We start from the raw sequence: 23,736 nt of genomic DNA, 5'->3' as shown, positions 1-23,736 counted from the left end.
ACTAACAAACTATTTTCATTTGGCATTCCCATTTCGAGCATGAAAAAAAAAGTCAAATCGATAGGCTAATGCATAAATATTTTCTTTATAGAGACAAGTTGCACGAGAAGCCAAACTAAAATCGTTCGTTAGTATAATTTCACACTGTATGATGTGGGCAGGTCAATCTAGAAAAAGTATGCTGTGGACATGTCAATCTTCTAAGAAAAAATAGGAGGAAGATATAAAATAGTATAACTTTCAACTTGAAGTTTCAAGTAAAAAAGAAAGAAAAATACGCAACGCGGAAGAAATAGAAATAAAGGAATAACGGATGAATTATTCCTAAAAAATATCCGTACTTTCGTAGTCAAGTTGGAAGGGATTGTTACACACAACTTCTAATTTATATATAAATAATTCTATGTTGACGTCCAAAAATACCATTATAAAAAAAGAATGAATAACTTATACATAAGAAAGAGAAACCTATTGGTTATACATACAAAAAGGCATTTATTCATATAAGATCAGATCTCCGTAGTCGTGTTAGAAGTGATTATTAGACATGATTTATGCTTCGAAAAAAAGGGAAAAATATCTAATTTATTTTTCAACGACTCTACGTTGACACCCAAAAATACCGAGATAAATAATGTGAGAGGATCCGGATATCCTGTGGTTGAGAGTGAGAGCTCTTTTAGTATTGGCATAGTAAAAGGTTGAACTGGGTCCTCCACTTTTCGAATTTATCGCGAGACTTTCTGATGGATGAGAACCATTTTCTTAATTTTATTTTTTAAGAAGGTTATCCTCAGCTAATCTGCTTATATTTGTCATGTTGAACTAGTTGGAGCTTTAAAATCATCAACAAAGGTTATTTTGCAACAATCCTTAAAGAAAAGTAGAATGAAGACCAAGGTCTAGAAGAGCTGGATGTTGGGAGTCCAATATTTGGTTAGTGCTCCCCATGTCTCTCATACACTCTCCGTCTTTCATCTTTTTGTTCGATTCTTAATTCATTACCTTTTATATTTCATCTTTTCGTTTTATGCAAGGATTGTGGCAAACAATTTTATCTGGGAAGAAATAAAGTCTTCTAATTTAAGTCTGTTTTGAAATATGATGACATTTTTATTTGAGTTTGATCACAATTTGATGTTTAAGTGGATTTGATATTGCATATATGTTGCAGCTCAGCGAGTCAAGACAATAGTTGTTTCTTGAATAACAATTCTCTTGATGCAGTTGCATTTATTTACAACCATTCACCATGCATTTAGTACATAGTGATTGTTGTAATTTGTGAAAATGTTGGATTACAAACCTATAACTTTTTAAGTGTTTTTATTTTTATTGTACTGCATTGGATTTTCACTTATTAATTGATTGTTTGTCAATTTTTAGGATCACCAACGTACTGATTTTTTTATTAGCTATTTAACATTATTTGCATTTAATGAAATTTATTTTAACACATGGATATAATATTTTATAACCAAAATAAAGACCCGTGCGTAGCACGGGTGAGAAACTAGTTTTCATAAAAAAAAAGATCCATATGGTGAAATAATTGAAAGCTAGGACGTGTCAAGGCAACAACACCTGATTATAGTGTGAACTTGATTCATATATTGAGAGTTGAGATTGCCATTTTAAGCTTTCATCAAAATCAGGACAATAAAGCTGATTTTACAAAATACGGATACATTCTATCAAGATAAAACCCACCCTGGCTTTACACGTTATAGCTCATCTCTCTATGTTTTCGTACAAAACCATATGGGAAAGATACCTGAATACCCTCAATCTTCATCATTAGTTTTCATATGGAAAAGATACCACATCAATCGAACCCATGCCTAGCAACAACTGAACCACCAAACAGCTATCTCATAACACCTATGGCTATCCTATAACCTACTTTACTACTTATAAATAAATCAGAAGAGAGAGGGGGTATTGGGAATTGCTGCTAGACGACCTTGGTGCACATTCAAATTTTCTTGGCCCTATGCATCACCGTTTAAAATTTAAACACCGGCAAACAAATTCAAAATGCTCAAAACACCAGCGAAACGCATCACTTGCTAAAAGGTGATAATTACCGGATTCAGAATCTGAAGTGGTGCTCATGGATATATAAGAGTGTCTTTTTGCACAATAAAAACTTCTAGCAAGTGTAACCTGTCCAAGTCAAGCAATAATAAGTTATGTGGATTCAAACTTTTAATACTCCCATCTCTTACTTTACTTTTACTGCTACTAGCCTACTACCTTTGTCTCTGAAAATTTACCATCAGAGAAAACAGGTGCACTTCAAAACAAAACCTTGACTCTACTGTCTAGCTACATGTTATAGCTCATCTCTGTAATTCATGGACGTACGTACAGAACCATTTACTCTTTTCCATGAATTTTCACCAATTAAGAAATTATTTCACAAGAGTTTTTTTTTTCTTGCCTCTCTCTCTGAAATAAACAGACATCACACATTAAAACTTCTCAAATCTAGCTTTTTGGTTGCAAATTTTCTGTAGTTTCATGGGTAACGCCATTATAATGATTTCTTTAAACTTAAATAAAAAAAGAAAAAAAAAACACAAAATTAACAGTACTATATATGTTAATAAACACAAAATCCATGAGATTTTTTTCACAATGAAAGGATTACATCAGTTACATATGTTGATTCTCATTAAACCCACTGATGATTCAAAATATCAATCTCAACATAACAGATCTGAAGAAGAAAACCCTAGAAATTAACACCAGAAACCATAGAAAAACAACCATAAAACCTAAAGAGAACCCATGCACCTTTCATTTCTCTTACTATTAGTACTAGTACCACTACTCAGCCTGCACTCTAACAACATCAATTCTTGTTCTTGTTCTTATTTTCATCACCTTTGATTTTAGGAACGCAAGTCTCTGTAACGGCATCTTTAATCTCACACTTGATTTTGGGGAAGTAATATGTTGACGTGGTCTTTGATCTCAGCCTTCACTTCCCTATGATTAAGATAATCAGTATTCACTATGTAACTAAAGTCATCATCCTTGTTTTCACAATCACCAACAGCCTGGTTATAGTATACTTTAAAAAGAAGAACATCATCAAGAGCACCCTTATTGAATGTAAGATCAACACCATCTTCGTAATCTACCACCCTCCAATGAGATGTTCTACTTATCAGTTTCAGAGAAGGATTGATATAATACTTCTCAGGGGTTCCATCTTCCATGGTTGCACAATCAAAACACATCACCATACAAAAACAAAATCCATGTTAGAAATAATAATTATCAGAAAATAAATTTGATAACTGAAAAGTCTAGGAAATATGAGTAAACCTGATTGCCTGAAGATGTGGATTTTCGAAGCCATTAGAGTGGTAGGTGGAGATTCAGAAACCCTAGAAAGTTTCTTCTTCTTTTTAGGTTGTGTGAGTGTGGAAATGAGAGAATGATGGGGTTCTGATATTTATAGAGGAATACAAAGGCAAAAGATATTTTGTTGAGTTGATTAGTAGTGGTTATTACAGTAGTTAACCATGTAACTAGTGTTAATTAATAGTAATTCGAGGGACGAATGTTCTAGGCTATTAATATGTGTGTATGCAAAAGTAGAATCAACAAAGTGCTCCGGTTTTTGTCACTTGACTTGTTTATCTCTAACCCAGTCCTGTCCCTCCGTGATAAGGCCAATAAATGTGCTTAAGGGTTCCCGTTTGCATTTTCTTTTTGTTGAGGCATATTTTGAGGTTTACCTCGTCCAATCCATGTAATTTGTTTATTCTCATGTATATTACGGAAGGCAATGGTGGTTCTCATTTATCGTTCAAGTTGCAATATAAGTTTAATTCTTGTCAAATTCTTTAAATAATACTAGTGTTGATGTCTCTCGGGATGAGTATGCTAATACTAGCATGTAAATGAGAAAAGTAAGATCTAATTATAAGAAATTTAGAAAATCAGTTTTGCACTCTTGGGCTTTCCATTTTATATTTCTAGGGGGTGAATTTATTGTTTCATTCACTTGGGCTTGTAAAACTAAGACCCAGTAAAAGATTTTCAGATTTAAGGGTGTGCAATTTGCACACCTTTGTTTCACATTGCCTCCGCCACTAGACACAGGTCAAACCCACTCTTATAGATCAAGGTTATGTTTGTATATGAGTGGGTTTGCTTACTTTCTGATAAGAGTGGGATTTTCTTAGGTTACGTCCCGGTATAGTAACCACTAGATGTGTAACGACGATGTTCTTGTAAGGTGTAGTAGTACCAGTTTTATGAATGTGTATCGTTCTGTTGGTAGCATCTAACAATGTTTACTGCAATGTGCGGCAATGAGATCAAAAATGATACAATATCGAGGTTGGTCGCGGTGGAATTTAAGATGGATTTCTAATTCAATATGGGATCTTAGCTAACATTTTATGTTCCTTATATAGGTAGATCCAGATACCCAAATCAGTATGGATCATGGATAAAAATTTATGACCTTATGTAGGTTGTGCCTCATTTTAGTAATTGTGGCGGTTGTTGAAATAATAGTTCTTGTATAGGTGGTGGACCTGGTGGTGTTTTGTAATTGAATCCGCATAATGCTGTTAAATGCTAAATGACAAGGTCATAGTAAGCCGTTAAATTCATGGCATGTCTAGTGCCATTAACTATTTATTGATTCCTTGAATTTATCTTGGCTTAAAATTTATCGTGAACTTCCTTGGAGTTTAACTTTCGTGAATTATTTTTCAGGTGCTGGATCGTGAAAGAGTTTGATTGATTCCAGTTCCGGCAGATCGATATTCTGAATATATCTAACCGAGGATGGACATCTATACTTTTTCTTATTTACTTTTTTTTTATGTAGATATGAGGCAGTGGGGATAATTACACTTTGATAGCTTTATTTATTTATTTATTTTTGACGAGAACATTTATTATTTCTGGAACTTATTAGTGTCGTCAAGAACACCATAATTATTTTTGAACATCTTTACCTTATAATAAGAAATGAATTCCCTTCTGCATATTTCCAACTATAATAGGGATATGTTCATATATTTTCTTGAGGTTTTGTACCTTTTGAAAGAAATTAACGACATACTTTCTATTTAGTCATTGTTCGGGGTTATATGGAGAGTGGAATCATTATAGTAAATCCCTAATCTCCCTGCTCCTATATTCTCCTCCCTCTTTGTGATGTCAGAATTTCTCAAAATCTTACTAGAAAGTATCTCTAAAATAGTACCTTCATATTAACAGTACATGTGCCTCAAATCATGTATCAGAAGCTTGTCAAAAACTCAAAACTAGGGAAAAAACACGTCCAAGACAGGTCCAAAACACAATTTCTACTTTCTTCTAGCACATGCCCAGAAAAGGGCTAATAACCAATAAAAAACAAATCCAACTTGGTTTCTTTGTTTTGCTCAATAACTTATTCGTCCTATGTCTGAATGTTTTAATTCTATCTATGTTGGATTCCCCTTCTGGCTCTATAAGATTAAAGTTAAAATGTTTCTGAGTCTGAACTTATCCGCCTTCATTATATTGTTCATTTTAGCACTCTTTAGTTTTTTTTAGATAATTAGACCTAACTAAGACAAATAAAGGAATACAAGAATAATACAAGGTAACATACAAGAGATAACAAATACAACATGAAATTTATACCAAATATAATAAATTATGCACTTATCAATTAGCATCTACCGGCTAACAAAAAAATCTATAACTACATATACTTGTTAAATAGTTAAATACATCCGCATAGCCTAAAATACAATTACCTCAAACTTCATTTTGTATAAAATCTAAATGCTTTATGACTTACTTCCGTCATTGAAAAGTTTCTGACCTCGGTTTAGATGTTAATTGATTCACGAAAAGCAATAAATTTATCTATAAAGAAGTACCATAATCATCATAAGTACTACACATTGACACAAAGATGAAATACTCTAGAAAATTTCAATTGCTTATACTTTCTGTACAAAGGGTAATTCGTCCAAATTGTGGGGAAAAAGTTTTCTTTATTTCAGCTTCTGACTACCAATTTTTCGATACCTATTGTTTCTCTCAATAAAGAGACAACCCATAAAGTTGTTTTAAGATTGTGAAAAGTTTCTTTTCGACGATTTATACTGGAAATAATGGTTAAAGTTTGTAATATAAATTAAACTTATGTTGATAAGAACATGAACCCTTTGGTAATTTACTATATTTGTGTGATTAGCATTTTAGTTTTGTTATAAATTTTCTTCCTATTGAGTTTGGAGGAGAAAAAAAAAACAAAAAAAAAAGTTCTACAATGAGTTATGGCAAAACAATTTGTACTGGTTTTAAAAATATTAAATTAAATCAGTTATTGTTTTACCTGAACATACACTCCCAAAAATAAATTTTGTTCACTGTGGAGTATACTATATAAATCGTAATCTTAAAGTCAATTATAGTAGTTTTTATATCGTCATACAAAATTTAATTTTCTTGAGTAACACTTTGTAAACTCCCAAATCAACAAAAGTAATGTTTTCTTTTTAGTTATATATATTCTTATTCCCATGAAAAGCATTATTGGCCTTTCACCATTTAAACCTATTTCAGTTTCCTCCTAATCCAAAAACCTTACTCAATATTTTAGTTTTAATTAAAGATACAATGGAAAAATTCTTTCTTTCCCAAATTTCATATGTGTTCCCTTTTTAATCAACTTTTATAACGTACGAACTTTTATTCTGTACTCTAAGGTATGTATGAATGATAGATTAGTACAAGTATAATATTTTTTTTCATAATATAAACACATGTTTTATTTATTATTGTGTTAGATTACCATCTTTTTTTTGAAGGATAATTTACAAAAACTAAGTCTGTAACTCTATAATGTAAATCCTTTATTGTTTATAATGTTCAGTTTATTTAAGTAATACATTAGGTCTTTGCAATCATATCTTCTGAATAATATTTGTTTGAATTTTACTGACTTATTTGTAATGAAATTCAACCAAACTTAGATATTACCAAAGATTCTCAACAATAATAAACCTAATATTATCAACGACATTTCAAATACAAAAAAAAAATAAAAAAAATAAATTAACAAAAGATATAGATATCAATCAATGCAATTAAAGTATTATTAATTAATTGGGCAACATCTTATATTTCCCTCGTTACCGACTTGTTTTGTCGTACGATATAGTTTCCATCATTAAATTAAGTGATACCAGGGAAGCTAAATTCAAGTGGTTGATGTGCCAACAATTTGATATCGTTACCATCCATTCATTCCTTAGAAAACCACACATTTCTTGGGCTTTTAAGATGACTCATGTTTCCTCCAACAGACTCCTATATCGAACATAAACACTAAACAATGTTTTCTAAAGCTCTTAACCTTGTTGTCACCAAATAGTATGCCACGAGATACATATTATATAAATCACATTCCTGAAAACCACAATCCTTTCTGGATAACCAAACACGTCGTCCCTTGTTTTTAGGGAATTTCTTCATTGGTTTAGGTGATCGTCCCTTGTTTTTACGTCTTGCAAAGGAATTGGATTCTTCTGTTGGTATGTTAAAAGTAAATAGCGGATAGAATTGGCCAAATCAGTAATAATTATCCAAAACGAAAGCTTATTTTGCAGAACACATCGATATGCTACAAAACAAAACCTTCCCTCTACTGTTGATCTCCGTGTTTTCATGTTGTAGTTGCAGGAAATCCTACACTACACCCCTCACAAGATTTCATTAACATTCAACTCATTTTAGATTAACAATCTTAATTTTATTGATGAATCTTTGAACAATCTTACAAGAAAAGATAAAGGAATCAATAATAACCACTGCTCTAGATTTTCTCTCTCCTATTTACTTGCTTCTCACTCAGAAAAGAGTAAATAGTGGATGACAGCTAATCTTTCCTTTATTTTCGAATATGGCTTGCGACATTCTCGCAACCTTACAAATGTTAATCTCGCAAACTCCCTAATTTTCGCAGGACCATCACATTTTTCTCGTGATTTAGCTGACGTCGTTTATTATTTCGTTTCTGAAGTTGTTCTGCGACACTGTTGTGTTGTGTTGTCAATAATTTTGCTGAGGCATTACTGCTGCGAGATTCTGATCCTATATCTTGCCTCTTCTCATATCTTCTCTGCGAAGTAGAGAACGATGTGAGAAATGCCGCAGCTGTCTATCTCTTCATATTCTGCATTTATCACACGTATCCTTTCTTCCATCTATTTCTTGACACGTCTTCTGTAACCGCTGCTTTTCAACCGCTCACGTCTTTTCGTATTAATGGTGTTTATTTCTTCGAGTAAAAAAAAATCTTCTCTATATATTCTTCTTACTCTTCTTTCCATTTTCTTTTTACTTTCTCTTCTCTTTTTACTCTCTCATCTCTGCAACTCTATTGTTCTTCCATAAATTCTGCCATTGCAACTTTTTCTTCTTTCTTCTTCTTTTAATCTTTTTAATTTCTTCTTCATCTCCATAATGTTCCCTCTGTAGATTTTCATTGTTCGTAACTTTCTTCCTTTTTAATTTTTACGAATTAATCTTCCTGCTGGTGTTTTCCATGGATTCATCGAGGTTAGTTTTCTTTTTTCTTTCTTATGGGTTTTGCTGAAATTGATCTTGCTTACTGCCTTATTCGATGATGATGTTTATGTGATTCCCATATTGTTGTTATTTCAGCAAAAACGCCTCTAACACCAAATTTACGGTTCAAAACCCTAATATTCCCAGATCGCAGCATAAGATTGTTGTAAACAAAAGAAAGTCTGCGAATCAGAAGGTAGTAAGAAACATTATTCTTTTCTAATAACAATATTTTTGCCTCTGTTTCTTATCTGGATTGTAATTCGCAGGGTGATAAGGATGCCAACAAACCTCTCAAGAAATCTCGCCATCTCAAAACCGTTGAAACCTCTGTTCCATTCCACTTACTTATCTCTTCAAAATCTCCTGCGATATCTTCGCAAGTTAAACCATTATCTCCAATTCGCGAAAAGGTTGCCTCAGATTTCATTTCTTCAACTGACCTTTCAATGATTGAAACCCCCCTTATTAATCCTTCTGTGGATGAAACTTCTTCTCCTCCTATTGATAATGTTTCCCAACCTTCTATCATTGCCAGTTCTCTACCTGAGCCTCTTCCTTTTTCGAAAGAAACTGTGGAAGGAATAGATATTGCTTTCAAAGTTTTGTCTGAGGTCCTAGATGATGGCAAGAAGTCTCCCATTGATCCTGTCAAGTCTGGTATTTGCGAAATTTTGAGTAAGTATTTTGGCTCTGACAGAGCTGCTTCGCAAACAGCTTTGGAAAAAGAGTGTAATGCTCTTCGTATCGAAAATCAAAAGCTCCAAAATATTTCGCTGGATCGCGACAATCTTCGCAAGAAGAATGATGAACTGAGAGGTATGATTTCCTTATCTGTGTCTTCAATTTGACTTTCTAATGATTTTATCCTTTTCATATTTAATTATCCTCGAAATCCCTTTTTCGCATGTTAAGCCTTAAACCAGAAACGAATAATAGAGAGATATCAATTTGAATCTGCTGTTGAAGAAGCCCGTGTTGATAAAGAGATTTTGACGGACCAATATAATCAATTAGATAACCTCTATTCATACTCTTTTGATCATATAAATAATATTACCAATGAAAATACCCAATTAGTTCGGAGGCAAGATTTATTAAGTAATGAAATATCTCTCCTCTCTTATTCTTTAACTAAAGCTAATCTAGGGATGAAATCTTTATCAGATGAGAATAAAACTCTATCTCAAGAGAAGCGAATTTGTTTAAACAAGATGGCGATATCTTCGCAACAGCTTAGCATCCTTCAGAAAGTATGTGATGACCAAGAACAATCTCTTCGCTCTTTGAGAAATGAACTTAAAGAAGTAACAGAGTCATCTATCGCTGAAATAGATACACTCATTCAAGGTAGAATTGCTTTAAGTGTAAAGGTGAACCAACTTAAAGAACAATATTCCAAATTAGAAGAATCTTATTCTTCTCTTGCGAAGAAAAATGACTTTCTTATTTTTAAAGAGAAAAATCTTCAGTCTCGACTTAAAGGTTTAGTTGGAGATAAATTTGATGATGCGATGGACCGTTGGGAGAATAGTTGTCTGACCTTGATTCAACACCTTATTTCGCAAAAGGAAGGTAGTCATAATAGTTTGACTTCCTTTACTATATTTTCTTTGTCATATCTTTTTGAGTTCTTCGTCTTACTGAAATTTTGTATTCTACTTTTCCCAGAGTCTGAGAAAAATCTTCACTTCTCCATTTCTGTTTTGGAGGATAAATATGACAAAATTCGCAAAGAAAATGCACTACTCGTCTCCGTCCTTACTGGTTCTCGCGACCGAGTAGAAAGAAGACTTGATTATCTTGCTTACTTTAAGGATATTCAAGATAAGAATCATCAGAGAGCACTTCTTCGTCAAGTTCATCTCCGGGCTGAAGTTCTTGTGAATGATATTTTATTGTCCAAATCTCTTCCTCCTACTTCAATCGAACCTTTGGAAGTAGATGATGATGAAATTCCTCGTCCTGCTGACAGTGATTATGATTATGAAAGTGGTGAAGAGAATAGTCTTTTGGAAGATAGAGAAAAGATCCCTTCTAAGGAAGCAACTGCTGGTACTAATCAAGATGGAAACGAAAAAAAATCTCTTCTAAAGAAGTAATTGCTGGCGATAATCAAGATGGCGGTGAAAAAGAAGTCCTTCTCAAAGGAATTATTTTTGGTGAAGATCAGAATCGAAATGAAGAAAAGGTTGGCGATAGTGAGAACAATGGCGAAGAGCGTCAATTGTCTCCTTCTACTGGAATTAATACTGAAACATGAGCTTCTTATCTAGTTCTATCTTCTTGAATTGCTTCATCTTTACCATTTCTTGCGAATAATATTCTTCAACCAACTTTGGAATTAATTGGCGAGAAAGATAATGCCTCTTGTTTACTGATTCCCATACTTGCCTCTCATTATCTTTCTTGCGAGAAATGATCTGTTATGAATACTTATAAATATTTTTTTTTTCATGTGGTCTTATTTTGCCTTCCTAATTAAAGGTCTTATTATGCCACCTCTTGTCATTGCGACAAAATCGCAGGACGTCCTTGCACTTTCATGCAAAAACCCATTGATCTTTCCTTAACTTTTTCTTTTTTATTATTGCCTATTCAGGAATGTTGCGACAATATGATAGGCCTAAATATTCTTACGAAAACCCATTACATTGCCGTCTTGCGACGAAATCGCAGGACGTCTTCGCACTTTCATGCGAAAACCCATTGATCTCGTCTTATCTTTTTCTTTTGTATTATTGCCTCTTCAGGATTGTCGCACAAATATGACAAGCCTTAATACCCTTGCGAGTAAAAAGCCTCATGACATTTGCGTCTTAAGACACTTATCAGCTCCCTAATGGAGGGTGCCGCCCTTATCTTCCCCATGGTTTCCCCTTCAAGGAGGCGTACCTCTACCATACAAGGTTGGCTCCTCCCATCCGGTCTTAACAACAACCAGTTGTTTTCGCAGCCTCTTATCCCTTTTACCTATATGGTTTATGGTTACGAGATTGCACCCTAAGTGGGGTTTTCTTCGGGCCGAGTGTAGTATAAGCCAAGTCTTGTCAAGAATGGCAAGGTATGCTCCAGATTCCCCTGGCACTCTTGACTCAACCGTGTACCTCGGCGCCTTGGGAGAGTCCTTATTACCTTAGTCGCCCAACCTAAGTCATATGCTTAAGTTGAGAATCCAAGGTGCCTCTCCCGGATGGGCTTTATTGACCCCAAATCTCCATGACTCAGGTTCCAGGGGTGGTGTAACCTTTTCCCTGAGTCATGCAACATGTACCCCCTTATATGACATACTTTAGGTCTTACATTTGCCTCTTGCGAAATTTTATTCGCGAACTAGGGTGTACGCCATAAAGGTTCTCCCTTTTCTTTTATGTCATTGTTCTATGATTATCTCTACGAAAATTTCGCACATCATGATCTTGTTTTGATATGAATAATCTCGCAACTATTCTTTCAGAATCCACAACTTCTCAAAGCTTCTTATGGATAATATCTTTTTAAGTACAATATGTTTCATGGTCTGTCAAGTATATGACCAACATCTCTACCTTCTGGATCCATTAATTTATAAGCTCCTTTCCCAACTATCTCCTTAATGATGTAAGGTCCATCCCATTTTTTCGCTAACTTTCCACCATTTTCTCGCTGATATATTGGTGTCTCTCGCAGAACTAAATCTCCTGGTTGAAATTCGCGTACTTTGACACGTTTATTATATTCTCGGGCTAATCTTCGCTGATAATTCTCCATATGTTGTAAAGCTCTTTCTCTTTTTTCTTCTAACTCATCAAGTTTGCTTAAGATCAAACCCGCACTAAGATTTTTCTCTCAACTTCTTTGGACAAATATGCATGAAGTTCTGTTCTCCAGTCTGCGATATTGTTCGTTTGTTCTTCTTCTCCACCGTCTATTATCATCACGTTCACTTCTTCTTATTCTTTATTGATTGACGGTGACAGAAGTGTATGTATTTTTATGCATCTCGCAGTTGGATCTGTCATCATGCTTGAGATGAAAGCAAAAGCGTCTGCGAGTCTGTTATCCTTCCTTGAAATATGCCTCCATTTTATCTTTAGTATTTTCGCTGACAATTCTTCAACGAGCTTCTTGTATTTCTTCAAGGATGGTTAATTTGTAGTGTACTCTCCCTTTATTTGGCGAATAACTAGCTGCGAATCACTAGTGATCCTGGCATTTTCAAGTTTCATTTCTATTGCGAACTTTAAGGCATGTATCACAGCTTCATATTCCGTTTCGTTATTACTGGATGTGAATTCCAATCTGAATGAAAAATCCATCTTCGTTCCTTCTGGCGAAATTAAAACAATTCCAACCCCATTGCCTTCCCTATTTGATGATCCATCTACCAGTATCTCCCATCTATTTGGTTCTGTTAATAAGTCTTTTGGATCTCCATGTTCTTCTTCTATATCCATCATCTCTTCCACCGCTTCATCATCTTCTAAAGGAAATTCTGCTAAGAAATCTGCGACAACTTGTGATTTTGGTGAAGATAATATTTCATACTTGATTTCAAAATGTCCTATTTGTGCATTCCATCTCTCCACCCTACCTGATCTTTTTTAATTCTTCATCATTCATTCAATTGGTACTTTTGTTAGCACCCTTATTTTGTGTGCTTGAAAATATATGCGAAGTTTAAATGCGGCATATACTAATGCTAAAATTAGCTTCTCAATCTTTGAATAATTCTTCTCTGCAGCATTAAATGTTTTGCTGATGTAATAAATGGGTTTTTCCACTCCTTCGTCCGTTCGCAATAACACAACGCTTAAAGCATGTGATGTTGTCGCAAGATAGATCAATAGTTCTTCTCCTGGTTCTGCCTTTTGTAAAATAGATGTATTCATAAGGTGTTCTTTGATCCCTTGAAAAGCTTTCTCACATTCATCAGTCCATTTGAATTTCGCACCCTTCTTGAGTATATTGAAAAAAATGTTTACATTTGTCTGATGATCGCGAAATGAATCTTCCTAGCGAAGCTAAAAGTCCGTTCAATTTTTGTACATCCTTTACCGTTGCTGGTGTTGGCATGTCACGAACTGCTTGTACCTTTTCTGGATCAACTTGTATTCCTTATTTTGATACAATGTAGCCTAAATTTTTTCCCGATGCAACCCCAAAAATGCATTTTTCAGGGTTCAGTTTAATATTATAATGCCGCATCTGTTCAAAAATCTCCCTAAAATCTTATACATGATCTTTAGCTTCTTTACTCTTCACTAACACGTCATCCACGTATACCTCTAATGTTTTGTGTATCCATTTCGCGAACATCTTCTCTACCATTCTTTGATACATTGCTCCTGTATTTCGCAAACCAAACGACATTTTTGTATAACTGTATTAACCTCTTGGAGCAAAAAAAGCAATATGTTCTTGATCTTCTTCAGCGAGAGGGATTTGGTTATAACCTTTGTACCCATCTAAAGAAGACACTCTATTATTTCCCGCTGCTGATTCAACCATTTGAGGAATATCCGACAACGGAAAACTATCTTTAGGGCAAGCCTTGTTTAAATCAGTGAAATCTATGCAAATTCTTTTCCCTTTATTTTTCTTTGGAACAACAACCATGTTTGCTATCCACTCTGGGTATTTAGCTTCTCTTATAATTTCCGCCTCAAGCATTTTATGTAATTCTTCTTCTATTTGAGGATGGTAGGTTGTTGCGATTTTTCTTATTCTCGGTTTAAATGGTCTCACATTCTTGTTGATCTCCAACTTATGACATGCAATTGACGGATCTATTCCAGGTATCTCATCCATGCTCCCCCCGAAAATATCTTTATATTCCCACAAAAGATTGACAGTTCTTTCTTCCTCTTCTGCCTCCATCTTGGTTCCAATCCTCAATATTAGGGGTTCTTCTATAGTTCCAACATTTACTTCTTTTGTTGGTTCTGCCGCAGTATAACTGGCCTTGGGTTCTCCCATTGGTGTTGGCTCTTTTATCATCTTCGCAGGTCCATCTCCTTCCTCCGAAATTTCGTTGCGTATTCCTTTACCTTCTTTTGCTCTTATCATGTACACTCTAAATTCTTCTTCTTTCTTTGCCTCCTTTGCTATTTTTCTGCGACATTGTCGCCTTTTTGCTCGTCCTTCATAATGCTTTACTTCAATTTGATAACATAATTTCGCATTGTCAATATCTCCTCTAATCTCAACTACTCCATTTGGCATGGGGAACTTGATGCATTGATGCAATGTTGATGCTACAACTTTAATTGTGTGTATCCATGGCCTCCCCAATATCATGTTATATGGTGATTCCATATCCACTACGTATAGTGTCACTTGTGTTTCGATCTCTCCTAGTGGAATTCACACCACTATTTCTCCTTTAGGTTTTGTTGTGGATTTTCCAAAGCCATGAACAAGAAATGTTGAACAAGATATTTCTTCATCTTTGAATCCCATTCCTTTGAGCGCATGATAATATATTATATCCACTGAACTCCTTGTATCGACTAAAATTATGTTCAATATTCATTCTTCCGTGGATTTTATTGTTGTCCCCTTCTCTTTTCGTGTAATAGGTATTGTAATAACCAATGGAGATGTGCGGTTCAAATTTTCTTTTGGTATTTCTGCAGCCATGAATGTGACTTTTTACTTTTCCCAATATTTCAAGGGTGATGTCTTTTCTACCGCCATAACCTTCCTTCCTTCAAAATTTCGTTTATGTATCCTTCCTTTGATGTTTTCATGGAATCATTAACCATTGTTTTTGTTATCATATTACACTCCAATCTTTTGTCATCTTCATTGACTCTAATCATTTTTATTTTAACTGGTTCACTGATTCGTTTAATCACTTTCTTGATTTGAACAATCTCAACAACAATCTTCAACTTTCAATCTTCAGACTCCCTGTTTCTAGCGCCATTATGTAGTTGCAAGAAATCCTACACTACACCCCTCACAAGATTTCATTAGCATTCAACTCATTTTAGATTAACAATCTTAATTTTATTGATGAATCTTTGAACAATCTTACAAGAAAAGATAAAGGAATCAAGAATAACAACTGCTCTAGATTTTCTCTCTCCTATTTACTTGCTTCTCACTCAGAAAAGATCCCCCTCTTTTCCTTTACAACTGAACGACTATTTATAGGAAATTACATAGTGGATGACAACTAATCTGTCCTTTACTTTCGGATATGGCTTGCGACATTCTCGCAACTTTACAAATGTTAATCTCGCAAACTCCCTAATTTTCGCAGGACCATCACATTTTTCTCGTGATTTAGCTGACGTCGTTTATTATTTCGTTTCTGAAGTTGTTCTGCGACACTGTTGTGTTGTTTGTTAATAATTTCACTGAGGTATTGTTGCTGCGAGATTCTGATCCTACATCTTGCCTCTTCTCTGCGAAGTAGAGAACGATGTGAGAAATGCCGCATCTGTCTATCTCTTCATATTCTGCATTTATCACACGTATCCTTTCTTCCATCTATTTCTTGACACGTCTTCTGTAACCGCTACTTTTCAACCGCTCACGTTTTTTCGTATTAATGGTGTTTATTTGTTCGAGTAAAAAAAAATCTTCTATATATATTCTTCTTACTCTTCTTTCCATTTTCTTTTTACTTTCTCTTCTCTTTTTACTCTCTCATCTCTGCAACTCTATTGTTCTTCCATAAATTCTGCCATTGCAAGTTTTTTTTCTTTCTTCTTCTTTTAACATTTTTAATTTCTTATTCATCTCCATACTGTTCCCTCTATAGATCTTCACTGTTCTGCGACACTGTTGTGTTGTGTTGTTAATAATTTCATTGAGGCATTATTGCTGCGATATTCTGATCCTACACATGTGCAAAACCATTAAAGTTTTCTTGGATTAAAGAAAAGAAAACGTTAGTTAACACATAATGAACAGTAGTACTACTGCTACTTCATCCATGGGACTCTTTGTTTTACTATAGAAATGGAAGGATTACATCAGATGTTGATATTCATCATTAAACCCCATGATGATCATAAAAATACCAATCTCAACAAAACACATCTCAAAACCCCCTACTGAGAAAGTAAAATCAGAAATCCTAGAAGAAGAACAAAACTAGAAAGAAATTTTGATAAAAACCAAGATCTAGAGCCCACCTTCCATTTCTCATACTACTAGTACTACTTATGCTCAGCCTTAACCCCAACAACATTCTTCTTCAATTCTTATTTTCTTCAACTTTGATTTTAGGAATGTAAAACTTTGAAATGTCACCCTTAAGCTCACAATCAATCTTTCTAGCATCAAGATAATCAGTATTCATTATGAAACTGCACTCGTCTTCCTTGTTTCCAGAATCGCCGATAGCATGATTGTTGTATCTTTTTCCAAAAATAAGAATACCCTTGAAAGCAGCCTCATCGAAAATCAACTCAATCCCATCTTCATTTTCAACAACTTTCCAATCAGATGCTTTGTTCATCAGTTTCTCAGATGGATTGATATAATACTTCAGAATCAAAACACATAAGCATAAAAAATAAATTCATGTTAGAAATAACAATAATCATAAAATATAAATGATAATTACAAAGTCTAGAAATATATATATATACCGGATTGCCTCAAGTAGTGGATTTTGTTGGAAGCCATTACAGTGGTGGGTGGAGATTCAGAAACCCTACAAACTTTCTTTTTCTTTTGTTTTGGTTGTGTGAGTACGTGTGTAGTTGCAGGAAATCCCACACTACACCCCTCATATGATTTCATTATTAATCAACTCATTTTTAGGTTTACACTCTTAATTTTATTGATCAATCTTTGAATGTTCTTACAAGAAAAGATAAAGAAATCAAGAATGATCTCTGCTCTAGACTTTCTCTCTCCTATTTACTTGTTTCTTACTCAAAAAAGATCTCTCTCTCTCTTTACAACTCGAACGACTATTTATAAGGAAATACATAGTGGATGACAGCTAATCTGTCCTTTATTTTCGGGTACGGTCTGCGACATTCTTGCAACCTTACAAATGTTAATTTCGCAAACTCTCTAATTTTCGCAGGACTATCATATCTTTCTCGTGATCTTAGATGACGTCATTTATTTTATTATTTCTGAAATTGTTCTGCGACGTTGTTGTGCCGTGTCATTGATGATTTCGCTGAAACATTGTCATTCCGAGATTCTGATCCTACATCTTGCCTCTTCTCATATCTTCTCTGCAAAGTAGAGAATGATGTGAGAAATGCCGCAGCTGTTCATATTTTCATATTCTGCATTTATCACACGTATTCTTTCATCCATTTGTTTCTTGACACGTCTTCTGTAACCGCTACTTTTCAACCGCTCACGTCTCTTCGTCTTAATGATGTTTATTTCTTCGAGTAAAAAAAATCCCCTTTATATACTCTTCTTACTCTTCTTTCTACTTTTCTTTTTACTTTCTCTTCTATTTTTATTCTCTCATCTCTGCAACTCTGTTATTCTTCTGCAAGTTCTGCTGCTTTAACTTTTTCTTCCTTCAATCCTCTTACTTTTTATTCATTCCCATACTCTATATTCAAACATGGCTCCAAGTGGTCATGGATATGAAAAGAATTTACAAGATGTCCAAAAAGATCTTGCTGATAAAGGTTTCACACTCTCCACCATTCCTGGTGAAAATGCCAAATCAATTCTTTCTGTCAAACTTTTCTCTGATCAGTATTGTGATGATCAATCAATCATAGTTTCGCTAGGTCAGATTCTCGCAGGTCTTCGTAATCCTCTTTATAACCCAGATCTTCCTTTATTTTATGAAATTCTCGCTCACTCGGGATTTTCGCGAGCTATCTTCCAACTGAGTGGGGACTACATCCGTCTGATGCTAGAGTTCGCTAATCGTGGTGCTGGCAGATGATCTCTTTATTCCAAAGAACTTAGGGATCCTAAATTCGCAAATCTAGAGATAGTTGCTGAGAAATACACAGTAGCGAATTTCTTTGAGAACTATGAACTTATCTCCATGAAGAAAGAGAATACTCGCTGGGGTATTCGCTTAAAAAGGAAAGATAACATTGATGAAGCCAAAATTCTCATGCAAGATATTGACTGGCATTCTGGTAAAAACACAACTCCTCGCCAATCTAAAGATGATAAATGGTGTGTTTTTCGTTTAATGCTAAAAGGACCCTACATTGCTGGGTCAAATGTTCTTCCTGCAAATCTCGCTGCTTATCAACCTTGGGTTTTCTCTTGGCCCGAGAAGGAGAAAGAGGTATGTTTCTTCCCATTTAACTCACTTTATATTTCTTTATCGATTTTTATTATTCTATTCGCTAACTCTTGCGACATTCCGCAGATCCAAAAACTGAAAGATAGTTATAACATGAATGGGAAATCTAGTACTCTATTAGATCTTCGCTCATACACAGATGAGGTAAGAAATTTTCTCTTATGATTTTAAACAATATACTGTTACTTCCATGCTTCCATTTCTTATTTCTATCTGTGTGTGAAGATTATTGCTGAAGTAGAAGAATCTGCCGATGTTGCGAAGATTGGTGATAAAGGTAAAGGTGCTCTTCGCAGGGAAAATTAAACTGGTCCTCCTCCAAAGAAAAGGAAAGTTTGTTCTTCTTCTCCTTCAAATATCCCTCCTAACGAAAATTCCGAAAGTGACAAGGGTGATGAGGACAACGATGATCTTGCTGCAAGTGAAGATTCTCCACCTGAATCTTTTACGGCTAAGCTGTCTGGCCTCTTTTCTGATTCTCTACAAGGAATGGGAGATAGCCAATTCGCAAATACCTGCAAAGCTCTCGCTACTCTTTGCGATGTCCCTTTACTGAATGGTGATAGCTCTCTTCGAGGAGTTTCTAGATCAGTGACTCCCGACTTCTTGCATTCTCTCAATAGTCTGGTATACTTTTATCCTTTTACTTCTTCATTGTTATAACTCAAAATTTCTTTCTATATTAATATTTTTTATATTTTTTCGTAGGATGGAAAAGCTTCTTTTGCTGTTGCCTCAGATCTAGAGAGAAGACGTGAAAATCTTGAAAAGAAGAATCTTCAATTTCGCAAAAAGAATGAAGAATTGGAAGCTGAAGTTAAAGGTCTTCGCGAGAAAAATAGACAATTAGAAATTGATTCTTCTTCGTATAAGAACAAAATCTCTAGTCTTCAGCAAGTTAATAATCAGCTTTACGGTATGTTACTTTTCTCTTTTCCCTTTATTCATTCATCCTGTTGTTTTATCTTATTTAAATGATCTTTTTTGCAGACATTTATGGTCTTTCTGATGAAGCTACCCTTCTTCGTTAATTTCCTAATGCCTTGGATAATGATACCCTTCTTGAGCGTCTTAACAATTCCCTAAATAGCTTCTCAAATGATAGAATTTCATCTCTTTCTCTAAATGAGCTTAGATCTAAATTTCGCCTCTTAGAAATTGATCATAGATCTAGTTTAGGCTTAGCCAACGATTTAAGCGTCTCCTTCTTGATTCTAAAGAGAAAACCAATGAGTTAAGAACCAAAATTAGCGGTCTCATAGATGATAAGGATCGTATCTCTGATCAAGGTGCCAAGGCTTTGGCGAAATTCCAAGAGGCTTCTTGAAGTTCAACTTGAACGAGATGAAGCTAACCGCAAGAATTCGAACTCTGCGAAAGGGAAAATCAAATTCGTTCTCGTCTTCTTATAAGTAGTGAGGATGAATTTGTTGGGCTGCGAAAATTAGATGATGCTAGAAAAGATTTAGGTGTAAATGTTAGTCTCCAAGTTGAGCATACAGCCTTGATTAGAGATATGATTTCTGACAGAGAAGGTTACTAACTGCTCTTCTTTACTAATTTTGCTTCTTATGAATTCTCATCAAGTTAATAATTGATTGTCTTTTGTTCGCAGATTCTGAAAATAGATATCGTGAAAAGATTGAGAACGAAGCTGAAAAGGAGGAACTCGCAAAGAATCTTTCTTCTCGCAACGACAAGTATTCTAGATTAAAGAATCAAATCAAGATCACTGTTGCGAATTTTAAGAATGATGCTATGCATTTTCGCAATCAAACTATCCAAATGGTTTGTGGATCATAATATCCCACATTCTGATTATCCTTGTCTTTGGAAGAAATCCCACAGAATACTCCCAGTTTGATTATCTCTGATAGCGAAGCTGACGATGAAGAATCTGATAGTGATGGAAGTTCTGATGGTGATGAAGATTCTGACGCAGACGAAGAAGGAAACAAGTCTGATGAAGATAATGAAGGATTAAAAGAAGTAGTCTTTATTTCTTTCTTTGATTCTTTGTAATACTTGTACATTTATTTCTTCTTTCTGTATATTTGTGTTTCTTTCATTTTGACCTGCATTAATTAAAACAATTCTTCTTTGCAATACAGTTAATCAATATAATCATTAATTCTTGAATTTGAGTAAATCTATCATATGGAGACAAATAACATTTTCTAATTTCATACATTCCCATACTTGCCTCTGTTATTTGAATCCAAATGAGAGATTTCATAAATTTCTTATTGTATAACTTCGCAATCTTTGCGAAGTGAATTTTGTTCTTTTCAAAATCTCATTCCTGTGTGGTCTTATTTTGCCTTCCTAATTAAAGGTCTTATTATGCCACCTCTTGTCATTGCGACAAAATCGCAGGACGTCCTTGCACTTTCATGCAAAAACCCATTGATCTTGCCTTAACTTTTTCTTTTGTATTATGGCCTCTTCAGGAATGTTGCGACAATATGACAGGCCTAAATATTCTTGCGAAAATAAAGCCCCATGACATTGCCGTCTTGCGACGAAATCGCAGGACGTCTTCGCACTTTCATGCGAAAACCCATTGATCTCGTCTTATCCTTTTCTTTTGTATTATTGCCTCTTCAGGATTGTTGCACAAATATGACAAGCCTTAATATCCTTGCGAATAAAAAGCCTCATGACATTTGCGTCTTAAGACACTTATCAGCTCCCTAATGGAGGGTGCCGCCCTTATCTCCCCCTGGTTGCCCCTTCAAGGAGGCGTACTTCTACCATACAAGGTTAGCTCCTCACATCCACTCTTAACAACAACCAGTTTTTTTCGAAGCCTCTTATCCCTTTTACCTATAGGGTTTATGGTTACGAGACTGCACCCTAAGTGGGGTTTTCTTCAGGCCGAGTGCAGTATAATCCAAGACTTGTCAAGAATGGAAAAGTACGCTTCAAACGTCTCTGGCACTCTTGACTCAACCGTGTACCTCGGCGCCTTGATCAGATCTGCACTCCTTGGGAGAGTCCTTATTACCTTAGTCGCCCAACCTAAGCCATATGCTTAAGCTGAGAATCCAAGGTGCCTCTCCCGGATGGGCTTCATTGACCCCATATCTCCATGACTCAGGTTCCGGTGGCGGTGTAGCCTTTCCCTGAGCCATGCAACAAGTACCCCCTTATATGACGTACTTTAGGTCTTACATTTTCCTCTTGCGAAATTGTATTCGCGAACTAGGGTGTACACCATAAAGGTTCGCCTCTTTCTCTTTTGTCATTTTTCTCTGATTACTTTCTGTAAAATTCATTATCTCTGCGAGAGTCTTCGCAAATCATCATATTGTATCTGAATTTCGCAATCTCAATTTTGCCATTCAATCAAATGTATTTTTGAAAATTTTGCTTATTGCGAGAGTATCGCTACAACTTAATCATTCATACATTTCTTGTTTTTACTACCTTTGTCATCCTCTGCTTCTTTATTATTTTCTGCTACTGCTTCCTTAATAGTAGTATGTTCATTATTTTTATTCTGAGCTAGAATTAGTTTCGCAACATCTCTTCTCCTTTCCTTTCGATTGCATCTACCATCAACCTCTCACTTCTTTGTGTATCTTTGATTTTGTGTCGCCAGTTTTCCTTCTTGTTTTCTCATCCTTCGCAAGATTCTATCTCAGTTTCATAACACCTATTTCCTTCAACCCAATCTCCCTTTATGATTCCTAAACCATTGGGGTGAGGGAATTTGATGCACTGGTGGAAAGTTGAAGCTACACCTAGAATCCCATGTAGCCAATCGACCAATTAACGCATTGTAGGGTGATTCTACATCAACGACACAGAATAAGATTTCAGAAGATATTCCCTTCAATGGAATTCACATAGTAACCTCCCCTTTAAGCTTGTTAGCAGTACCATTAAAACCATATATCTTATATGTTGATGGTATAAGATCATCATCTCTTCCACCCATGGTTTTATAAGTATGATAAAATAAGATGTTCACAGAGCTTCCAGTATCGATTAGAATCTATTGATTTCCCGTGAATCTTCAGCTTCATCATCCTCATCTTCTTTCGGTTTTGGATTAATTTCTAATTTTACTACCAATGGATTGTCATGCACCTCTTCTCCTTCGGGATTTTCTTCTGCGGTAAAAGAAATGATCTGTTTCTGCCATTCCTCTAGTGGCGAGATTTTCGTAATATTCATAATTTCTCTTCCATAATTATCTCTTGCGAATACTCTACTCAAAACATTATCATGAAAATCTTCAATTGTCTTATTTGAATGTACGATAGAGTGACAGAATAGATTTTTTGCTTTTGCACCAACTTCTATGAAGAATGTTTCTTTCTTTTTCATCGTATTCACTTTGTGATGTTTTGGTGGTGGTGGAAGTGGTTGATATTGTGGATGCCCTACCAGAAAGTCGTTTAGTTTTCCTTGATCTATCATTCTCAAAATAATTCTTTTTACATTTATGCAATCATTTGTGGTATGTCCATGAAAATGATGATAATAACAAAACTCATGACTTCTGTGGTTTGGAGGTGGTTCCGTTCCCATGTTCCATGGTGTTGGTATGTTCTCCATCAAGATTATAGCTTCCCATATCTTCCCCACACTTGCATTTAGAGGTGGCATCTTGATTTATTCCCATACTACCTCGTGACCTCCTTGTCCTCTATTATAGTTTTGTCTTTGACCTCCATAAGTTTCTTGCGGTTGATCGAGTCTTTGAATCTTGTTATTTCCTCCACGATTGTAGAAATTTCTTTCTCTTTCATACTCTTCTTGATCTCGGCTTCCCATAGCTACCAGTTTCTGTTGATTGTTACTTGTCACCTTCTCTTGTTGTACTGGCGAAGTATTCGCCACTGTGTTTATTAGCTTGGGTAATAAGCTTGCATTCG

General features: G+C 35.0%; 1 protein-coding gene and 1 long non-coding RNA gene across 2 annotated transcripts; one reads left to right on the top strand and one right to left on the bottom strand.

Moving 5' to 3' along the window:
* The first annotated feature begins 800 nt into the window (after positions 1-800).
* On the top strand, positions 801-5,020 carry LOC113292574. Its single transcript, XR_003331799.1, has 2 exons — positions 801-936; positions 4,744-5,020. It is a non-coding gene; the product is annotated as an uncharacterized LOC113292574 (long non-coding RNA).
* Positions 2,593-3,426, bottom strand: LOC113292573. Its single transcript, XM_026541462.1, has 2 exons — positions 3,337-3,426; positions 2,593-3,220 (listed from the first exon to the last, which is right to left on the bottom strand). The coding sequence occupies exons 1-2, from the start codon at positions 3,368-3,370 to the stop codon at positions 2,934-2,936; spliced, it is 321 nt and encodes a 106-aa protein (XP_026397247.1). The 5' UTR covers positions 3,371-3,426; the 3' UTR covers positions 2,593-2,933.
* Positions 5,021-23,736: the final 18,716 nt, after the last annotated feature.

The sequence above is a fragment of the Papaver somniferum genome, chromosome 7 (assembly GCF_003573695.1).
Source record: "Papaver somniferum cultivar HN1 chromosome 7, ASM357369v1, whole genome shotgun sequence".
Lineage (NCBI taxonomy): Eukaryota > Viridiplantae > Streptophyta > Magnoliopsida > Ranunculales > Papaveraceae > Papaver > Papaver somniferum.
Note: the sequence above shows the minus strand (reverse complement) of the source record. Positions and strands in the feature narration are given on the sequence as shown.

What these genes read in the sequence shown, in the direction of transcription:
- LOC113292573 (XM_026541462.1), bottom strand. Translation starts at nt 3,370, where the DNA reads ATGGCTTCGAAAATCCACATCTTCAGGCAATCAG. An exon ending in CCACATCTTCAGGCAATCAG is followed by an intron (nt 3,221 to 3,336) that starts GTTTACTCATAT and finishes CAACCATGGAAG; the next exon opens with ATGGAACCCCTGAGAAGTAT.